The sequence below is a fragment of the Lingula anatina genome, chromosome 7, assembly GCF_051362555.1.
Source record: "Lingula anatina isolate TDL-2025a chromosome 7, LinAna3.0, whole genome shotgun sequence".
NCBI classification, from domain to species: Eukaryota; Metazoa; Brachiopoda; class Lingulata; order Lingulida; family Lingulidae; genus Lingula; species Lingula anatina.
The window spans coordinates 21,229,176-21,245,796 of NC_141773.1; the positions used below are offsets into that span (position 1 = coordinate 21,229,176).

At 34.2% G+C, this 16,621-nt stretch overlaps 1 protein-coding gene across 4 annotated transcripts; it reads left to right on the forward strand.

The window, feature by feature from the left end:
• Positions 1-843: 843 nt before the first annotated feature.
• Positions 844-16,621, forward strand: LOC106181146 (VWFA and cache domain-containing protein 1). Of its 4 annotated transcripts, none has more exons than XM_087017746.1 (24): positions 844-1,108; positions 1,918-2,120; positions 3,129-3,191; positions 3,478-3,639; positions 4,186-4,403; positions 4,981-5,140; positions 5,632-5,854; positions 6,456-6,581; positions 6,973-7,052; positions 7,367-7,505; positions 7,892-8,165; positions 8,448-8,559; positions 8,975-9,137; positions 9,402-9,538; positions 10,365-10,531; positions 10,749-10,859; positions 11,181-11,303; positions 11,515-11,614; positions 11,835-11,930; positions 12,189-12,323; positions 12,952-13,070; positions 13,579-13,704; positions 14,515-14,648; positions 14,881-16,621. In XM_087017746.1, the coding sequence occupies exons 2-24, from the start codon at positions 1,974-1,976 to the stop codon at positions 15,198-15,200; spliced, it is 3,435 nt and encodes a 1,144-aa protein (XP_086873872.1). In that variant the 5' UTR covers positions 844-1,108; positions 1,918-1,973; the 3' UTR covers positions 15,201-16,621. The 4 variants fall into 4 exon arrangements, with proteins under 4 accessions (XP_086873872.1, XP_086873871.1, XP_086873869.1 ...); XM_087017745.1 differs by having other exon boundaries at positions 844-1,066; XM_087017743.1 differs by lacking the exon at positions 844-1,108 and adding an exon at positions 1,751-1,805.

A 16,621-nucleotide genomic window follows, 5' to 3' on the forward strand; every position in this document is an offset into this window, starting at 1 on the left:
TATTAATTTAACATGAAGCAATAACATTTGTACAACACAATTATGTAACTTTGTGACAGAGATAGAAGTGAACTTATTATAATGAAGGCAGCATGATTTTTTTTCACAACTTATTTTTAATTAGAAACAGTATAGTGCGAGTTAAAATTTGATACTACAAATGTCATATTTCTCCTTCCAAATAGGCTTTATTCTGAAGATGTTCTTTTTATATCACAAAGTTGATAAATTAAATGCTAAAATTAAACCATACAAAATGTATTTAATAATATACTTATTAAGTCAATTTAAATGATTTTTACTAAGTCTTCTTAAATGAATCTTAATATTTGTATAAATTAATAAATAGAGTTGATATAAAAGCATAGTGAGTCAGTGGCATCACTGCCCCTAGTGTTCTGTATGCTTAAGCTTTGACTGGCACATAAACATACAGTATTTTAAAACAAGCTAGTAATTTCAAGTTTCTAGGTGACTTCTTTAAGTTTTTAATCGTATTCTTCCAATCTAAACAAAGAAGTGACATTTCTCATTTAACAATTTTTATATATGTCAATGAACATCTGGGTACATATCAAAAAACCGGTTCTTTGTGGACACGCCCCCTTCTGTTCTTTATACAACTTACGCAACTTATCCATGCGAAAAACAAATAAAAATAAAGATACCACGTACATATCTTCTCCAAATGACTTGCTCTTTTGGAGAATCACAAATTTGGAAGAGGTTTCCCTTTCAAATGTCGAAATTGATGCAGTTACGGACTGCTATGCTTTTCATCTCCATTGATCACAATTTCGCGGGGATTATAGCGTCATTAGCGATGACCTATTTATATACGACCTTCACATTAACGGCCATCTTGTGACGTCATGCCGACTGTAAGAATACGCATTTGTTTGCTTGTTGTCGTCCATAATTTAAAAGTAAAATATGCGGGGGAAAATGCCAGTTCTTTTATACGTTTGACACTCAGTTATCAGCGCATTGAGAATAACGGATGCAAGGATTTTTAAAGGTGGAATTTTTTATGGGAATTTAACGCTTTCCCCACCCGGATGTACAGGTAAAGGGTCATGCGAATGCGAGGCATTGTCACCGATTCAAGGTGTGTTTATAAATAATGACATGTTGCATACTGTACATAATATCCGGGATGCCTTTGAGCAAACCATACTACAAAAGGGGGCTGATTAGGGACACGTACATCTATCCTAACTGCTTGGTGACTGTCAGATACTCGTACCGTGTACTCTGGTATACGGGTGTGACTGAAATGCGCAATACACTGCAATACAGCGCAACACAGTGCAATACACTTGATAACACAAGTCCAGTTGCAAGTAAACACAGGAAAGGGTAATCTCAAATAAAATAGGGCGATATAAAAGCAAAATATAGTACAAAGTAATTAATATTGCTGATACAACTTTGCAATTTTTTCATTGTTTGGTCAGGCGCCAAGAAAAGCCACTCACCAACATGGCTGCCAACCGTACAATATAAAAGTCTTGCTGATTTGTTAAGTTATATCAACGATATTACCTACCTAGTAATAAAGGTTGTTTTTATACCATCCTGCTTTGCTGGGAATGGTCATTTCTTTTGTGTAATTGCAACTGGATTTGATTTTGAAGTGTATTGCACTGTGTTGCGCTGTATTGCGTATTTCAGTCACACCGTGCATGGGTATATGCATGGAGTTTGCCTAAAATTGAGACTTAAAAGCTGGAATTAAGACAAATCTAACATTAAGTTATCATTTATGAGAGCTGGCACTGTAGCTGGCTTTGTTTACTCATTGGGTAATTCATGAACTTATAATGTCTCTTTATGCATAAAATTTTATGAATAGGATTAATTTTAAATATGAAATAAATCAAATCAAAATCAAATCCAATAATTTTGTTGTTTCAGTTAACATCAAACAAGTTTCAGAAGACAACACAAGACATCACATAAAAAAAAAGAGTATGTCTGGAGGAATGTTCCATATACTGACAATAACCATATGGGCCATATTAACTGTGTCAAGTGGAGCCACATTAATTGATGGTGGGATATTAGGACAGGTGTTAAGGGAAATAGCTAATGATGCACTGGGGGTAGAAGAAATGCAGGTGAGACATTCTGTGGTTACTTTGGTTTTATATATTTTTAACAGAAATGATGGTACCATCCTAAGGCAATGGAAGTGGGTGTGTGTGTGTGTGTGGGGGGGGGGGGGGGGGGGCAAGTATATCTCCTGAATAGAGGCTATTCACCTGGATAGCCTCATTCCTTGATGAAGCTGCTGAGACTGTTAGACATCAAAATATTGGAAGTAAATTATGTCAATATTAAACTGTTGATTAAAGAAAAATACATTACGGACTGTATTTTGCAATATTTAGGCCACCAGCCTATACATAGCAATTTTCAATAACAGTAACAGGAGCTACATGTATTCCATCAGTACCCTGAGAGTTTGATTATTCATGCTTCTTTTCCAAGAATTGATAAATTAAAAGATAAGAAGTGGACGTATGTAATTTAGGTTAATGTAGGTGTGAGTCATCTGATGTGGTTACTGAATGATAATATGAAGCATATATTTACATGTATTATGTTTAAAAAGACAAACAGTTGGGCTTAGTGGCTGTACAAAACTGCCTAAAAAAGCAAATGGAAATAATTAAATCTGACAATTAAAATGATGTGTAAAAGACATATAAACTTTAAATTTTGCCCTGAAAAACAGATTTTATAACATATATAATTTTATAACATTATTTTATATTATTACAAAGAAGCCAAAAATTGATTATTGTTGCCTAAAATTTGATAATTGATGCTAGAAGAGTGTAGATAATGTGTGTTTTAAAATTTAATTAAATAAATTTTCACTTTAAAACTTAAAATATTGTTCAATAGCTTAAATAAGAAAGTGGGCACAATCAATTAAATGTAAACATTTTTCAGAATAAATATGCGAAATAATTTTCTGCTTGTTATATATATATGGACAAAAATTTAGGCAACAGTAAATAATCAGGGAGATAATTCTAAAAAATGTACAAATTAGATTTTAAATGATCACATAGAATGTTTTTATGTTATTATTTTGATTAAAATCTTTTACTTTTCAGGCAGAATATGACAAAGTGTCATATAGAGAAGATGCTATTGATGGCCCAGGGAATATTAGAGAAGTAAATATTTGGGAGTTGTTTGGTACACAGTACCACTTGGTCAGAACTCTTTTAATTTTTTTAAAATAAAAATTTGCCATTTGAAGACCTGTTGACCAAAAAAAAGCCGACAAAGTTTTCATATAAATTGTATAGTTACACAAATCACCAATCCTGATAATTCAGTCTCTGTCAGTAAATTGTAACCACCATCATGCCCATGGCAACGTTACTTCAAATTATGCCTTGGAATCTCATTACACCAATCCTCATATAAATGTTTTCCATGTATTGAAATTTTATTCAGCTTGCCAATTCACTGAGAACCAAGTTCCAAGGTCCGATCTCTGCACTGACCAAGATCAAAGATGCCATTGAAGATGACTACGCCAGCTTCTCCAGTGTCAGATCTATGACACAGTGCTGCCAAGTGGTGGAAGCTACTTATGACAAGAGGTTTAGTCAGGAGGTTTGTGATGTACACATACATATGCAAACATGGGCATATACACATACATATGCAAACATTGGCATATACACATATGCAAGGTCAGATATTCACATGCACAAGTACATACACATACCAAGTGCATACTATTCACTGATGCACAAAACATGGGTACGCATGTATGCTGTGCATGCATGCTCATTTATTTTCATTCAATATAAAGGGTGTATGAAGACAACTCGTGCTATACATATGTATATGTAGATGTGCACATGTGCATGCACACTTGCAGTAGTTAAGTAGCTGTGAGGGACAGACTATGCAGGTGTTTACACAGATAGTTCTGTTGTCACAATTCGATAATAGTAAATAGTAAAAACTTAACAGGTTTTATTTTCTGTTGCAAATTTAGATGTAATTTTTCATGGGCATTTGAATAAAATACTGTGTTATTACCAACAATGAGAGGAATATTTTCTTAAATACCAATTTTTAATGTGATATTGCCACTGAGTGAATCTAAGTCATTTTTCCAGTATTTGAAATATTTTTTTCAAAAATTGACAGGTCAACTTTGACAAGGCCTGTGTTACAATAGCAGGCCAGAGTTCAGTGAATAAAAAATTCCCCACGGCAAGGGTTGTTGAAGTGATGAAGGAAAACGTCCGCATCAATCCAAATCTGAAGTGGCAGTACTTTGGAGGAGAAGATGGTATACTTCTCAATTATCCTGCAGTGAAACCCACAGGTGTGCCTGACTGTGATAGTTATGATCCAAGGTTCAGGTAAGTAACTTAATGTCTGACCTAAAATTTCAGGTTGTTGAGGACAATTTGCATGTGAAATAAGTTAGTTTTCTGATTTACAGCATTTAATTAATATCACTTAAACATGTTATGTTTATAACTTTTACAATGGAAAATGTAAAACATCAGAATCTTCCACTTGCATTTGCAAAGGCAAAAGATATAGAGATGAATTTTTGATGGGCCATCATGATCATGGACAGGTTCAAAAATCATTTTTAAAATTTAATAATGTCTTTGTATGCTGTGTTTTAATGCCTGAGTAAAGTGAAATTGGCATTAAGGAAAATAAAAGAGAATATTATCTAGGGGTATTCTGAATGCATCTCATAGAGCTTTATTGCTCCCATTGTCTCAAGTTGATGATTTGAAAAAAAACAGTGCTTTTACAAAATATATAATAATGTCAAATTATGCAAAATTTTGCGACCTTTTGTATAATTTTGTATTTTTTTATTATTTGTTTGGAAAGGTATATACAAACTAGGTATTTAGACAAAAATACAAAGAGACTCTATATTTTACAGTGTTAGAAATTAAAAGTTTATGATTTCAGGCCATTCTATGTGTCTGCAGCCACTCCAGTTCCCAAAGACATTGTGGTTGTCATAGATACATCAGGATCCATGACAACATATCACAACAGCAAGACACTGCTCCAGATTGCCAAAGATGCAGCAAGAACAGTTGTGGAAACCTTGAGTGCAAATGACAGGGTGTGTTAGACAAGTTTTCATTTAATCTTTTTAATTGATAATTGTACCACCAGCGTTAGCGCTGGCGGTACACATGGTTTTAGTCCCGTCCGGATCGTTCCGCCGGCTCCTAGACGGTAAGGGCCTCCGTACCCATCTCTTGGATTTAGGTCACCTATAATCTCTACTCGTTCCACGTAAAATTTGGGCTTTGTCGGTATTGGGGTCTAGGTGTGGCACTCATTGCAATGCACCCTTGTCCAAAAATGGCAAAATTAAATGCTAATTATCTACCCTACGGAAGGAATTATGGGAAAAATTTCTACAGACGGCTTTCCAAAAGTCACATGTGTAGATTTCAAATATGCCCTTGGATTTGACCTTTGACTTTTATTTCAAGGTTAAACGGGCCAACATTTTCAAAAAAAACGAATTTTTTTACGAAAAAAAAAATTATTTGCCCTGTTATTCAGACACCACATTATGCTATGACTCATATCATCTTTTTGCAGGTTGGACTTGTGTCGTTTTCCTCCGCTGCGTCCACGCCAGTGCTGTCAGAGAGCACCTGTTATACCACGTCTCTAGCTGCTGCCACGCCACAAAATGCCAAGAACTTGAAAAAATACATCGATAGTCTGAGGGCAGGTGGAGCAACTAACTACCAAGCCGCTATGGAAAAAGCGTTCTCGTTATTCAATAGTTCTGAGAATTCCTTTAAAGGTGAAAAAAGAAGTAGGTTCAATCATTCAATCTTCCATTCATCTCTGCCTGTCCTGCCCACGCTAGCGAGTGGCATTCACAGACTACTCCACGCTTGATGATTTTGTGCCACTTGTCTCAGCCTTCTGCTTGGTGCCATCTTTTGAGCTTTGCTTCGGTATTTCATTACTCTTTGCCTTCTGGCAATGCATGATTTTTGTTAGGCTACATTAATGTTTTTTTTTAGTTTCTGACTGCATATTATGATGTGTTGTTACACAGAATTACTTTTTTTTTTTACAAAATTTACAATGTTTTGTTAAATATTAAAATTTTAAGCTAGATGAAAGAATTTTTTTATTTAAATTCTGTGTTGCAAAGTATAGTTTAACTGATGCTGTCACATGTTTTCTGTGTAAATAGAGTGCAGTATATTTGAAAATCCACAGTGATAAATTTCAAGAGTAGTGCTTTCATCTCATATTCATATTTGTGTTTCATTATTATGTATTTTTTTTATCAATTTATTCAAATTTTAACATAGTTTTTACATGGCGTGATGTTTATTCAAATTCAAATCTCAAATATTTCCTACCAAGTATCCAGCCTTTTACCTCTGAGTCATTAATTTCAGATAAAGTGATATTATTCCTAACTGATGGTAAAAGAACACAGGGCGGAAATCCTCTGGAGACCATACGGGATCAAAATGCCATCCTTGGCAACCAAGTCCTCATCTTAACATTTGGTCTCGGCCAGTGTAAGTCTGCATTTTAAATTATATTGATAATAATAATAATTGTTTAATAATTATATCACTCTGTAAATTATCATCCACAAATACCAGACTGAGCACTACCATGATATGGTGAAAGGTTGGGATTAATCAGGGGACAACAGAAACCATTAATTTGTTTAAATTTATGTTTTTTTGATAAGATGGTGGAGACACTAAGACCCCATTTCCATAGATTTTAGATCGATCTTTCCCTGTGGGGAGTCTCACTAGAAGTGAAAAATATTTTGAAATCACCTTTTTTTAGTGGATTTAATAAAAGTGAAAGTTACAATAATGCAACTGAGTTATATTTCAGCCAATTTTAAGTCAATCATTGGCTAGCCATGCACTCAACATTCTATTTCAATTTTAGCCCTGGAGGAAAGTTCTCTCGCTGAATTGAGGAACATGGCTGCCCAGACTTTAAGCAATCAATTTTATGGGGAAATTACAGTGAGGCTTTCAAAACTTTCATAATTGCTTTTTTTCATTGATTTAAAATTATGCTACTTTAAAGGAGAGATGATGATTTTCTATTAATGCTATAAATGGTAATTGGTTGAATTACTTAAAAATTACATAAAGGATTTCTTTTTATCACTTTTCTCACGTTTGAAAAAATAATTGTTTTGTATATCAGGTGTGTGACTTTTGCATATCTTGATAATTGCTTTTGAGGGGGCTAGAAAAATTATAGAGTTAAACAATAAAAGGGAATGAAATATTTACTTAGAAATTTACCAGAAATTTTTACAAACTCCTTGCAGGCTGGCACCTTCACTCATGTTACGGACCCAAATCGTCTTCGTTCTGCCATGGCGTCTTACTACGACATCTTCAGCTCTACTGGCAGTCCCATTATAGACCCCCAGTTCTCTGTACCATATATAGACTTATTTGGGACAGGTAAGGCTGAACTTAATCATACCACCACCCAAGTGAATTGCTAAACTAAACTTCTTAATATCCATGCTTATGAAACTGCACTGATTGACCCTAAAATCAGATCAGCTCAGTTAGAGAAATATGATTCATGCAACCTAAAACTATAATGTGATGCTTAATGATGTGAGGCCTTTAGCTACAGAACATAATAAGATACAAATATTTTAATGAAAAGTGGAATTACAAAATAATAAATATTTTGAAATGCTAATAGAACTTAGAATTACTTAAACATATTTATAAGGTCAGAAGCAGGTAATTTGATGAATATAATTTATATATTAATGTTTTTCTATAAATTGCTTCCTATTTAAAATCATTGTTGTTCTTATATATATAAATTTCAGGTCTCATCACATCAGTCTGCTTGCCTGCATACCACAGTGGCCGACTAATTGGTGTAGCTTGCTCTGATGTTGCCATGAGTGAACTCCTCTCTGAAGCCACCTACTTTGACAAGGGTGAACTGAGCTATGCCTTTGTTATCAATGGCTATGGCAGGACATATTCCCACCCTCTGCTGCCAAGACCCTATGATGTCACAGATGATCCCATCTTTGTGGATATTCATCACTTAGAGAGGGCACCTGCTGCGAAAGCAGTGATTAGCTCCATGATCAGGTTAGTAGTAGACATTTTTATTATTTCATGGACAAAACACAAAGATGTTTCCATTTTGATAAAGTACCATTTTCTATTGAAAGGAAAATTTAACAAATTTTTTCACATACGTCTCACAGACATAAGTTTTGTTGACATATTCGTAAAGCTTCGATCAAAATAACAACAATTCAAGGATGAATTACATATTTTATTCCTTGTGATATTTTTATCATCAGCTGCTGTTATTAAAAAAGTACTGATGTGAGAGAGCCTTCTTGAAACAATTATTTTTCTTCTCAGAGGCGAGGAGGGTAACAGCAGCTTTGTTTCCACCAGAACACAGGCCAGAGGAGATGTGTTCAGAGAAGGTGTCAGCTTAACAAATGTCATGTCACATTACTACTGGGCACCAGTAAGACTTCTGCTTCAAATAAAGACTAATTTCTGATTATAAATAATTTGAAGTGACTTGGAAAGATACATTTGAGCACTTGTGATATGGAGATATGAATTCAAGAGATGTGGATAATTATAGTATCAGTTGTGCTTCATTTTATTTATTTTTGCTTTCTAAGAAAGAAGTAAAAGTTAAAATGTGCATCTTCCGTAAAATCTGACTAAATGGTTACATGATTTTTTTTTATTTTAGACTGGCCCCATCATTATATCATTTGTTATTTTTTAAATTTTTTATTTTTGTCACGAATTCACTCCTGATCACAAAAACTACAGCTGTAACAATGACAATATATCACAACACCATGGAAATAACTCTTTTATCCCAAATAAGTAGCACTACAAGATAGGACCAACTCACGTTTTTTCAGATTCCTGGGAGTAATATCTCGGTATGTCTAGTCATAGGAGAGGGTGACAAATTCAGCATGCCGTCACCTCAGACTGCAACGTCGGCCATGTTTAACTACCACAGATATGACCTCAAACCTCCATCAAGTCCATGCAAGCACTTTTCTCGATATGCATCGAAAGGTTCGTACTCTTTATAGTAACATATGCTAGAGCTTTAACATGTGTGGTATGCTGTGATAAGCCACATGGTTTTTTGAATGAAAATGATTCAGGAAATTCATATCATAGTCATGAAATTTACATTTTTCAGTGGAAAATCTCTCTTTAATTCCATCAAAATATAACACAAAATGATGTTCTACAAAATGGTAGTAATAACAATGCAGAGTAGAAATACGTACTAGATGATATTTGTTTGATTTTCAATTATTGTCCATATTACAGACTCTAGTGCAGTGATGCTCACCCCAGGGGCCTTCAGGCAGCCATATCACTATCTTAACACTGAGGAAACAGCCACCAATGTCACACAATATGAGAGATATCTCACAGGACAGAGCTCACAAAACCCTGGCTTAAAGGTCAGTTGTGTATTTTATATAAGGGCTCCTGATATAATTCCTGCCTTAAAAAGGTGATATTTATGACAGATCTAATTGTCAATTCTAATGCAGGACAGGTGTCTGAGGCACAGTGGGATGACTGCAGTTACGTCATAAGCCATAGGGATCATTTCCAGACCCTATCATACTAACTGTTGATCGATCTCCAAGGGGATTCTTGCTGAATTGCAATTAACTTAAGCAGCTTATATGTCTTTCACGGAAGCTGTTAAGGGGTAATTAACTATTGTGTAGCAGCTTTAGTGGGTGTGCCAGACATCTAAGCCGCTTAAGCTGAAAGCAATTTAGCGAGAAACGCCTTAGAAATGGATCGATCCTGTTAAATCAATCTAGGTATGGGAACCCAGTCATAGATACTCCTCCCTCCCTGTGATAGTTAAATCTCTGGTGTGACAGGATTCTAAATGTTCACAGGAACACATCACAGGAACACATCTGTGAGGATGACTTGCCCTGAATTGCCCAGTAATTTAGAAGCATGGGTGATAATTAAGTCACCAGTATAAAATGAAGTTACTTTTTAGTATTATTATTATAGATTATTACTTTCATTAACTCGTTAAAATATTTAGACATTTTGGTTCTGTTTGACATTTAGTATTTTGCTGTCTGTTTTTCTTCCAGTTACTTAAAAATGATTTATTATTATTATTATTATTATTATTATTATTATTATTATTATTATTATTATTATAGAATATTACTTTCTTTAACCCATTAAAATATGGTGAGAATTTGATTCTGTTTATCATTTGTAGTATTTTGGTGTCTGTTTCTCTCCCAGACCTCCATTCTGGACAGTGTAGTGATCACATACAAAGCTGAAGAAATCTGGAAGAGGAAACCAGCAGACTTTGTTGTGTATAGATCTATTGGGACGATGGACGGTTTAATGAGACTTCTCCCAGGGTTGCAGCTGACGAAAAATTACGACCACACCAGGAGAGCTTGGTACCTGTTTATCTTTGTCAGATTTTGTTTTGTGATTCAACTTTTACCCGAGTCTGAAGAAAAACCCAGTCTAATTATTTTTAGGCTAAGGCCACATTCAGAACAGTGGACTAACTAGTCTGCAGGTCAAGTATGGCTTCCCTCTAAAAAACATGCCATCTAATCCACTAATAGACACTGAATAGATTCTCTTTGAAATGTTACCTCCATTTTTTAGGTTCAAGAGGACCTTAACATACAAGGGCACAAATGTGGTTTCGCCGCCATATTTGGATGTTTGGGGTTCTGGCTATGTCATAACACTCAGTCATACTTTATATGAGGGAAAGTGAGTAATATCTGTAATAATGATAATAATGAAGTGAAATTATTACATATTTATTTAGTAGTAATATTCTAATGAAATAGAAATGCACAATGCCTTATTTTTCAAAGTAAAGAATGTAATTGTTCCCAAAGAGCCGTAACATGTTATATTACTACCAGCAAGCACATGCATATAGGACATCATTTCACCTCTCTTGCATCAAAGTTGATAATGTGTCTAGTCCCATCAGAAACTATGTTACTTTTTTGCTTACTTTACACAAGATAGAAATATAGACCTACATGTATTTCACCATTGTGTTTTCGTGTATTATTTTGTCAGATCTGGAGGAGTGCATACACCCAATGACAAAGTGACGGCAGTTATTTTGACGGACTTCACCATTACTTATTTCTACCAGGTGATTCAGGACAGATACGCAAACTGTAGAGATGCTGGATACAGGTAACAACCAATTACTTAAATTGTTTCATTATATGTACATTATAAAAATATTTTAATGAAATCTTTTACTTTTGAAAAACTTTGGGAATTTTTGAATTTTAACCTAGTGTTTGATGATAGAAATATTATATTGAGAAAAAGAAAGTAATATGTTTACATACAATATTCTTTTTTGTTAATTGGTATGAATGAATATTTTTTCATGTTTTAGCTGCTTAGTGATGGATTCCAGTGGTTTCATAGTAATGCATGATGATTTTGTAAAAGCTACAGACACGCCTGATATTGAAAATGTACACATTTTAAAAAAGGTTAGTGATGCATACCTTGAACAGGGTGAATTACTTATTGTAAATTAGAATTCAGAATTGCGTATGCCAGTTTTCTTAGATCGGAAAAATAAGGCAGTGATTGTCTGAATTTTTTTTAATAATCAAAAGAATGAATTGCTTTTCAAATATTCAAATTGCAGTATTTAAAACCAAAAAATTTTATGCTTCTCATATTGCAAAGGATGGATTTCATTTTCAGGAACCTGTAATAGGTTCAAACCTGGTCACAAGGGGGCTGCTGTCCAAGAGAAGCTGCCTGGATTTTGAGTCAATAAAGGAACAATACTTTTGGCAGGTACCGTGTAAATGGTAGCAGTTTATGACAAATTTTTTCTTTGCATTTGTTTATTTTCAAAAGAGATCAGAATCAGTCATCCACTATGATTTGGCTTGATTAATATTTTATTCATTATGAAGGAATCTAATCTGATAGAAATTTCAGTACTGTCTCTTTAAACTGTTCTCAAAAATAAAGTTAAGAACTTTGCATATTTCTCAAGTAAAATTTTGATGTATTGTTGTGTTAAACCAACTTCTTTGAGTAATTTTCCAGGTAAATTTACCAAATCCTAATGGACTGGATCTTATGCAGAGCAGTCCATCATATGAAATACGACCAATTCCTAACAGCAACATTTACCTGATAATCTACAGCAAGAAAATGTCAGAAAGTATTTCTTGTTCTTGTGTAAGTCAATTATATATGACTTTGAATATTATTTTAAATATTAATAATATTGATATAATGAATTAATTGATTTATCACGTAAAGATTTTTATAAAAATGACAAACTTTTTACAAATTGTTTGATTCTTCATAAACGATTACCAGGTCTAATTATTTTGATCAAGATAAAAGAAATATTTTGCCCCTCCATCATTTTTTGAATGTTTTTACTATCTCAACTTTCTAAGAGGTAATGAATTAATGAATTAATACAAATATGTCACCTGCTTACTTTAGTACCCAGTCACTGGTGGCTTTCTGTAAGCTGGGTTAGTGCTAACACTTGCCAATTTAGCCAAATGCTAAAACTGACTTCAATTGGCTAAACAAAAAGGGCTTGATTTGACTAATTTTATTCAAATTAAAGCCATTTGGATAACAAATTGACAAAAAAGTGGTAATTTGGCTAAGCGAAAAAAAATTGCTAGTGCTACCCCAGTGTAAGGAATGGGCCACCCAATGATGAAAGTTGTTAGCATTATTTTTTTTTTGTCAAAATCAAAACACTGTAACTCAGGCTTACATATCTGTAATGTAATAGATATAATTATAGAATATCTTATACTATATAGAGATGATTATTTTCCAGCCTTTTGGTTCTGTGTCTCCATCCAAGTTTGAATGTTCTCCAAGACAAACATGCGAGTGTCCCTGTCACAGCAAGGCTGACAACTTTAACTACTGTACAAACTTTTACACCTTATTATAGTAAGTGTCCCTGTCACAGCAAGGCTGACAGCTTTAATTACTGTACAAATTTTTACAACTTATTATAGGAAGTGGTTGTGAAACGTGGTTATCTTTATTCTTCTTAAACAAACCTTAAGGCAAAACCACAGAATACAATTTTACAATACAATACAATAATTTTTTTTTTTCATGTCGGGTATAAATTGAAAGGAAACATTAGCTTTGCTGCTATTCATCTACTTTACTTATGAGACAGATAGACCAGTTCATATTTCAGCATTCTGTTTTAGGTCTTCAATTATAATATTTACATTTATCAATTTCTTGTACTATTGATTCTATTAGACCAAAAATAATGAACCTGTATTTGAAGTAAATGTAGTCAATAGGCGGTTTCTGTGTAAAAAAAAAAAAAAAAAAAAGCAGCCCCGAACTCCCAGTTTCAGGGCCAAAGGGCCCCTTTTCTTCCAATATTTTTCTTAGCAACTTGTATTCATATCAAATATGAATGTCTTGTTCACTCTAGTGATTCGGCCCAAACCTGTGCCTCCCCAGCGCCTGACCTTACAGATATTGCCAAGGGGGAAGTCGAGAAGGTGAAAGACCTGGACCTCTGCATCCCTGTGAACTGCTCAGCAAAAAGTTCCCAAGAGTAAGTACAACTTGAGTTCATCCTGAGTTGAGAGGTCACTAAAACTGTTTTTTTTTTTTTTATTTCTTTCATCAGCGTGCAATTTGAAATAAGATTTGTGGAAGACTGTCTGCAAAGTGCTCAAAAAACCTAGCTCCTAGGAGTTAGTAGAAGACTAAACAAACTGTATTCGCCTGGTGATTTCTGCAGTCAGGCAACTAGAATTTAAGACAAAGGCAAGCGTTTGCTAATGAACCACTTGCCCAATGTAAATTGGATGTTATAAAGCACCCCCCCCCCCCCCCACCACCACCACCACTATTTGATTTTGTTTTTGCCCCTTACTTCCCCACAACCTCCCAAGTCTTTTAAAAATTGATTTTGGATTGGGGCAAGTAGAATTTTAGATGGCTTGTCAAGCTCTGAAGTGGATTGTCCTGAGTTCCCAAGTTTACTGAAGACTCCCCTCTGTTGTCAGGGTGCTTCTGTTGTTAGAGCTCTCCTGACGGTGGAGGAGAGATTTCAGTTAACTCTGTACCACAGGGCTAAGCACATGGAAGTAGAAGTTAGAACTATTGGATAAAGTTTTTACTGTAACATCTGTGGTTAACTTGATAATAGAAGAGTTTTAATGATTTGAAAGTGACTTTCTTGATTATTTCCATTGAATTTTTGTTAATGTTGTTGCTATAATCATTATTTTGCAAGCTTCACCACTACCGGTAAGTGTTATACCTGTTATTAAATTAATCTTTCATTTATTGTAGTGTGTTCATTCAATCTTTTTCACGTTTATTAAAAAATTTAAAACTGTATCTTAACGTATTCCAGCTCCTGTTTCTCAGTGGCAGGGTGCAGTTGGTGCTCTCTGGGTAAAAGAGGAGAAACCTTAGCATCCCCTTTCTGTGCTAGCCAGTCTGTATGTTACTTTGGAAAACTGGCCCAGGATCAGCCCTGCACCTCTGGTATGTATTGTGTGCACATGCACAAACTCTCACACATGCTCACGCTCAAACTTACACAACTTTTATTTACTTATAAAAAAGCAAAAATTCTGGGCATAGCTAGTCGAAATGGTTCACTCCTTTTGTTTATGTTGAAAAGAAAGTCAACCTAAAACAATTTTAATTTATTATAATTGTATTCATTAATGATAATATTATAGATTTATTTATCCTGATCCCATTACATTTCCAGGTACCTGCTCAGATCCTGATGGTGGAACACAAACATCAGGTGAAAACAATGCAGGGGCCGTAGCTGGGGGAGTCATAGGGGCAGTTATACTACTTATCTTAATTATCATCATATTCATGTTATACAAGAAAGGAAAGATCTGTGCATCCAAGCCCAGGACACCAAGTAATGTGAACAGCCCCGGCTCCAATAACTTGGCTTTCTCTGATATAACCTCCCCCCCTGTGAACCCCTCTGCTCCGCCCTCCTTTGGACATGTTGGCGTGGACCCCCCACCAAGTTACACAGAGGTCTATCAGCAAGGGTTCACTTATAAGTAACAGCGCTTTTTTTTTCATCTTCAAATTTCTTATAGACAGGTGGTATGATTAGGATGTGAGAGACAGAGCACTTGGCTTAAGCATCACTTGCACTTTACAAGTCTTGCCATTTCCTGATAATTTTATCTGAAATACTGGTATCAGGTGTGTATACGGGATTGCAATGAAATTGCTTAACGTAGGTACATGTTCCTCACGTTGTATAATGTGATTTATTCATCACAATTCAGATTTAAGATAGGACAACAAATGACTCGCCCAAGTCACATTCCAGACGTGTTAATGTGATATTCAATACAAATTCACATTCCAGATGTGATAACATGATTTTCATCCCAATTCACATTCCAGATGTGATAACTTGATTTTCATCCCAATTCACATTCCAGATGTTATAACATGATTTTTATCCCAATTCACATTCCAGATGAGCAAAAACACTGCTATTTATCTCTTTATGTTCTTTGTATTACATATATTTAATTATTAACTATTTTTATAGGATATTATTATTATTATTATTAATACTCAAGAGAAGTGAAGTGAGAACTGAATCTCTATGCATTATAATTTCCATTTAACACAGTGTTGAGCATTATTTACATCTTTGTCGAATATACTTTTTCTTCTATACAAAAGAAATATCCATTGAAAATATTCATGTTTTCTCAAAGAATACCCCACTCTGCCTGAAATGAGATTTTAGACTATATATTAAAACATATCATGTAACTGTCATTGAAATTGTTCAACTCATCTGGAACACTGTTCATCATTATCATTTTGAAACCAGATGGAGAAACTAAGCAGTTCAGAAATGATGCATATCTGTATGGAAAAATATTGCATAATATACAGACATCACAGGCATTGTGAATATCTGAATATATGTGTCTGAATATAATTTTTACTGGATTTATTTTACAAAAAAAAGTTAACTATGACAAATTTGTCCTAACAATGAGAACCCCTGCTGTAAACCAAGTAAAAGAAAAAAATGTTATTACTGGAAGAATTATTTATGCTGTATAAATTATTTATAGTATCACCTTGACCTTGGAAGAAATGATTTTTGCAGTGTTCTTATCAGTCAAGGTAAAAACAGTTTCAGTCTGTATCTGTGTGTATGTGTTTACAGTTTATATTTATAATGTTATACACTGGGACAGGTAAGAATGGTTTTATTGGCCAATGACAATTTTTTCCTCTGTCTTAGACCTCTTTTTCTTTTGCTCAAGTAACAGCCATTTCAATTTTTTTTTTAATTTGATAATGTAAGCTTTAATTACTCCAGATGTTTTATGCTGGGAACTTTTATGGACACACTATGCAATGTACAATATCCTAGATGTATTTTGGAAATAATTTTCTGCATTAATATGGTATATACAATTTCTTTAATAAAGTAGTAATGATGGGCA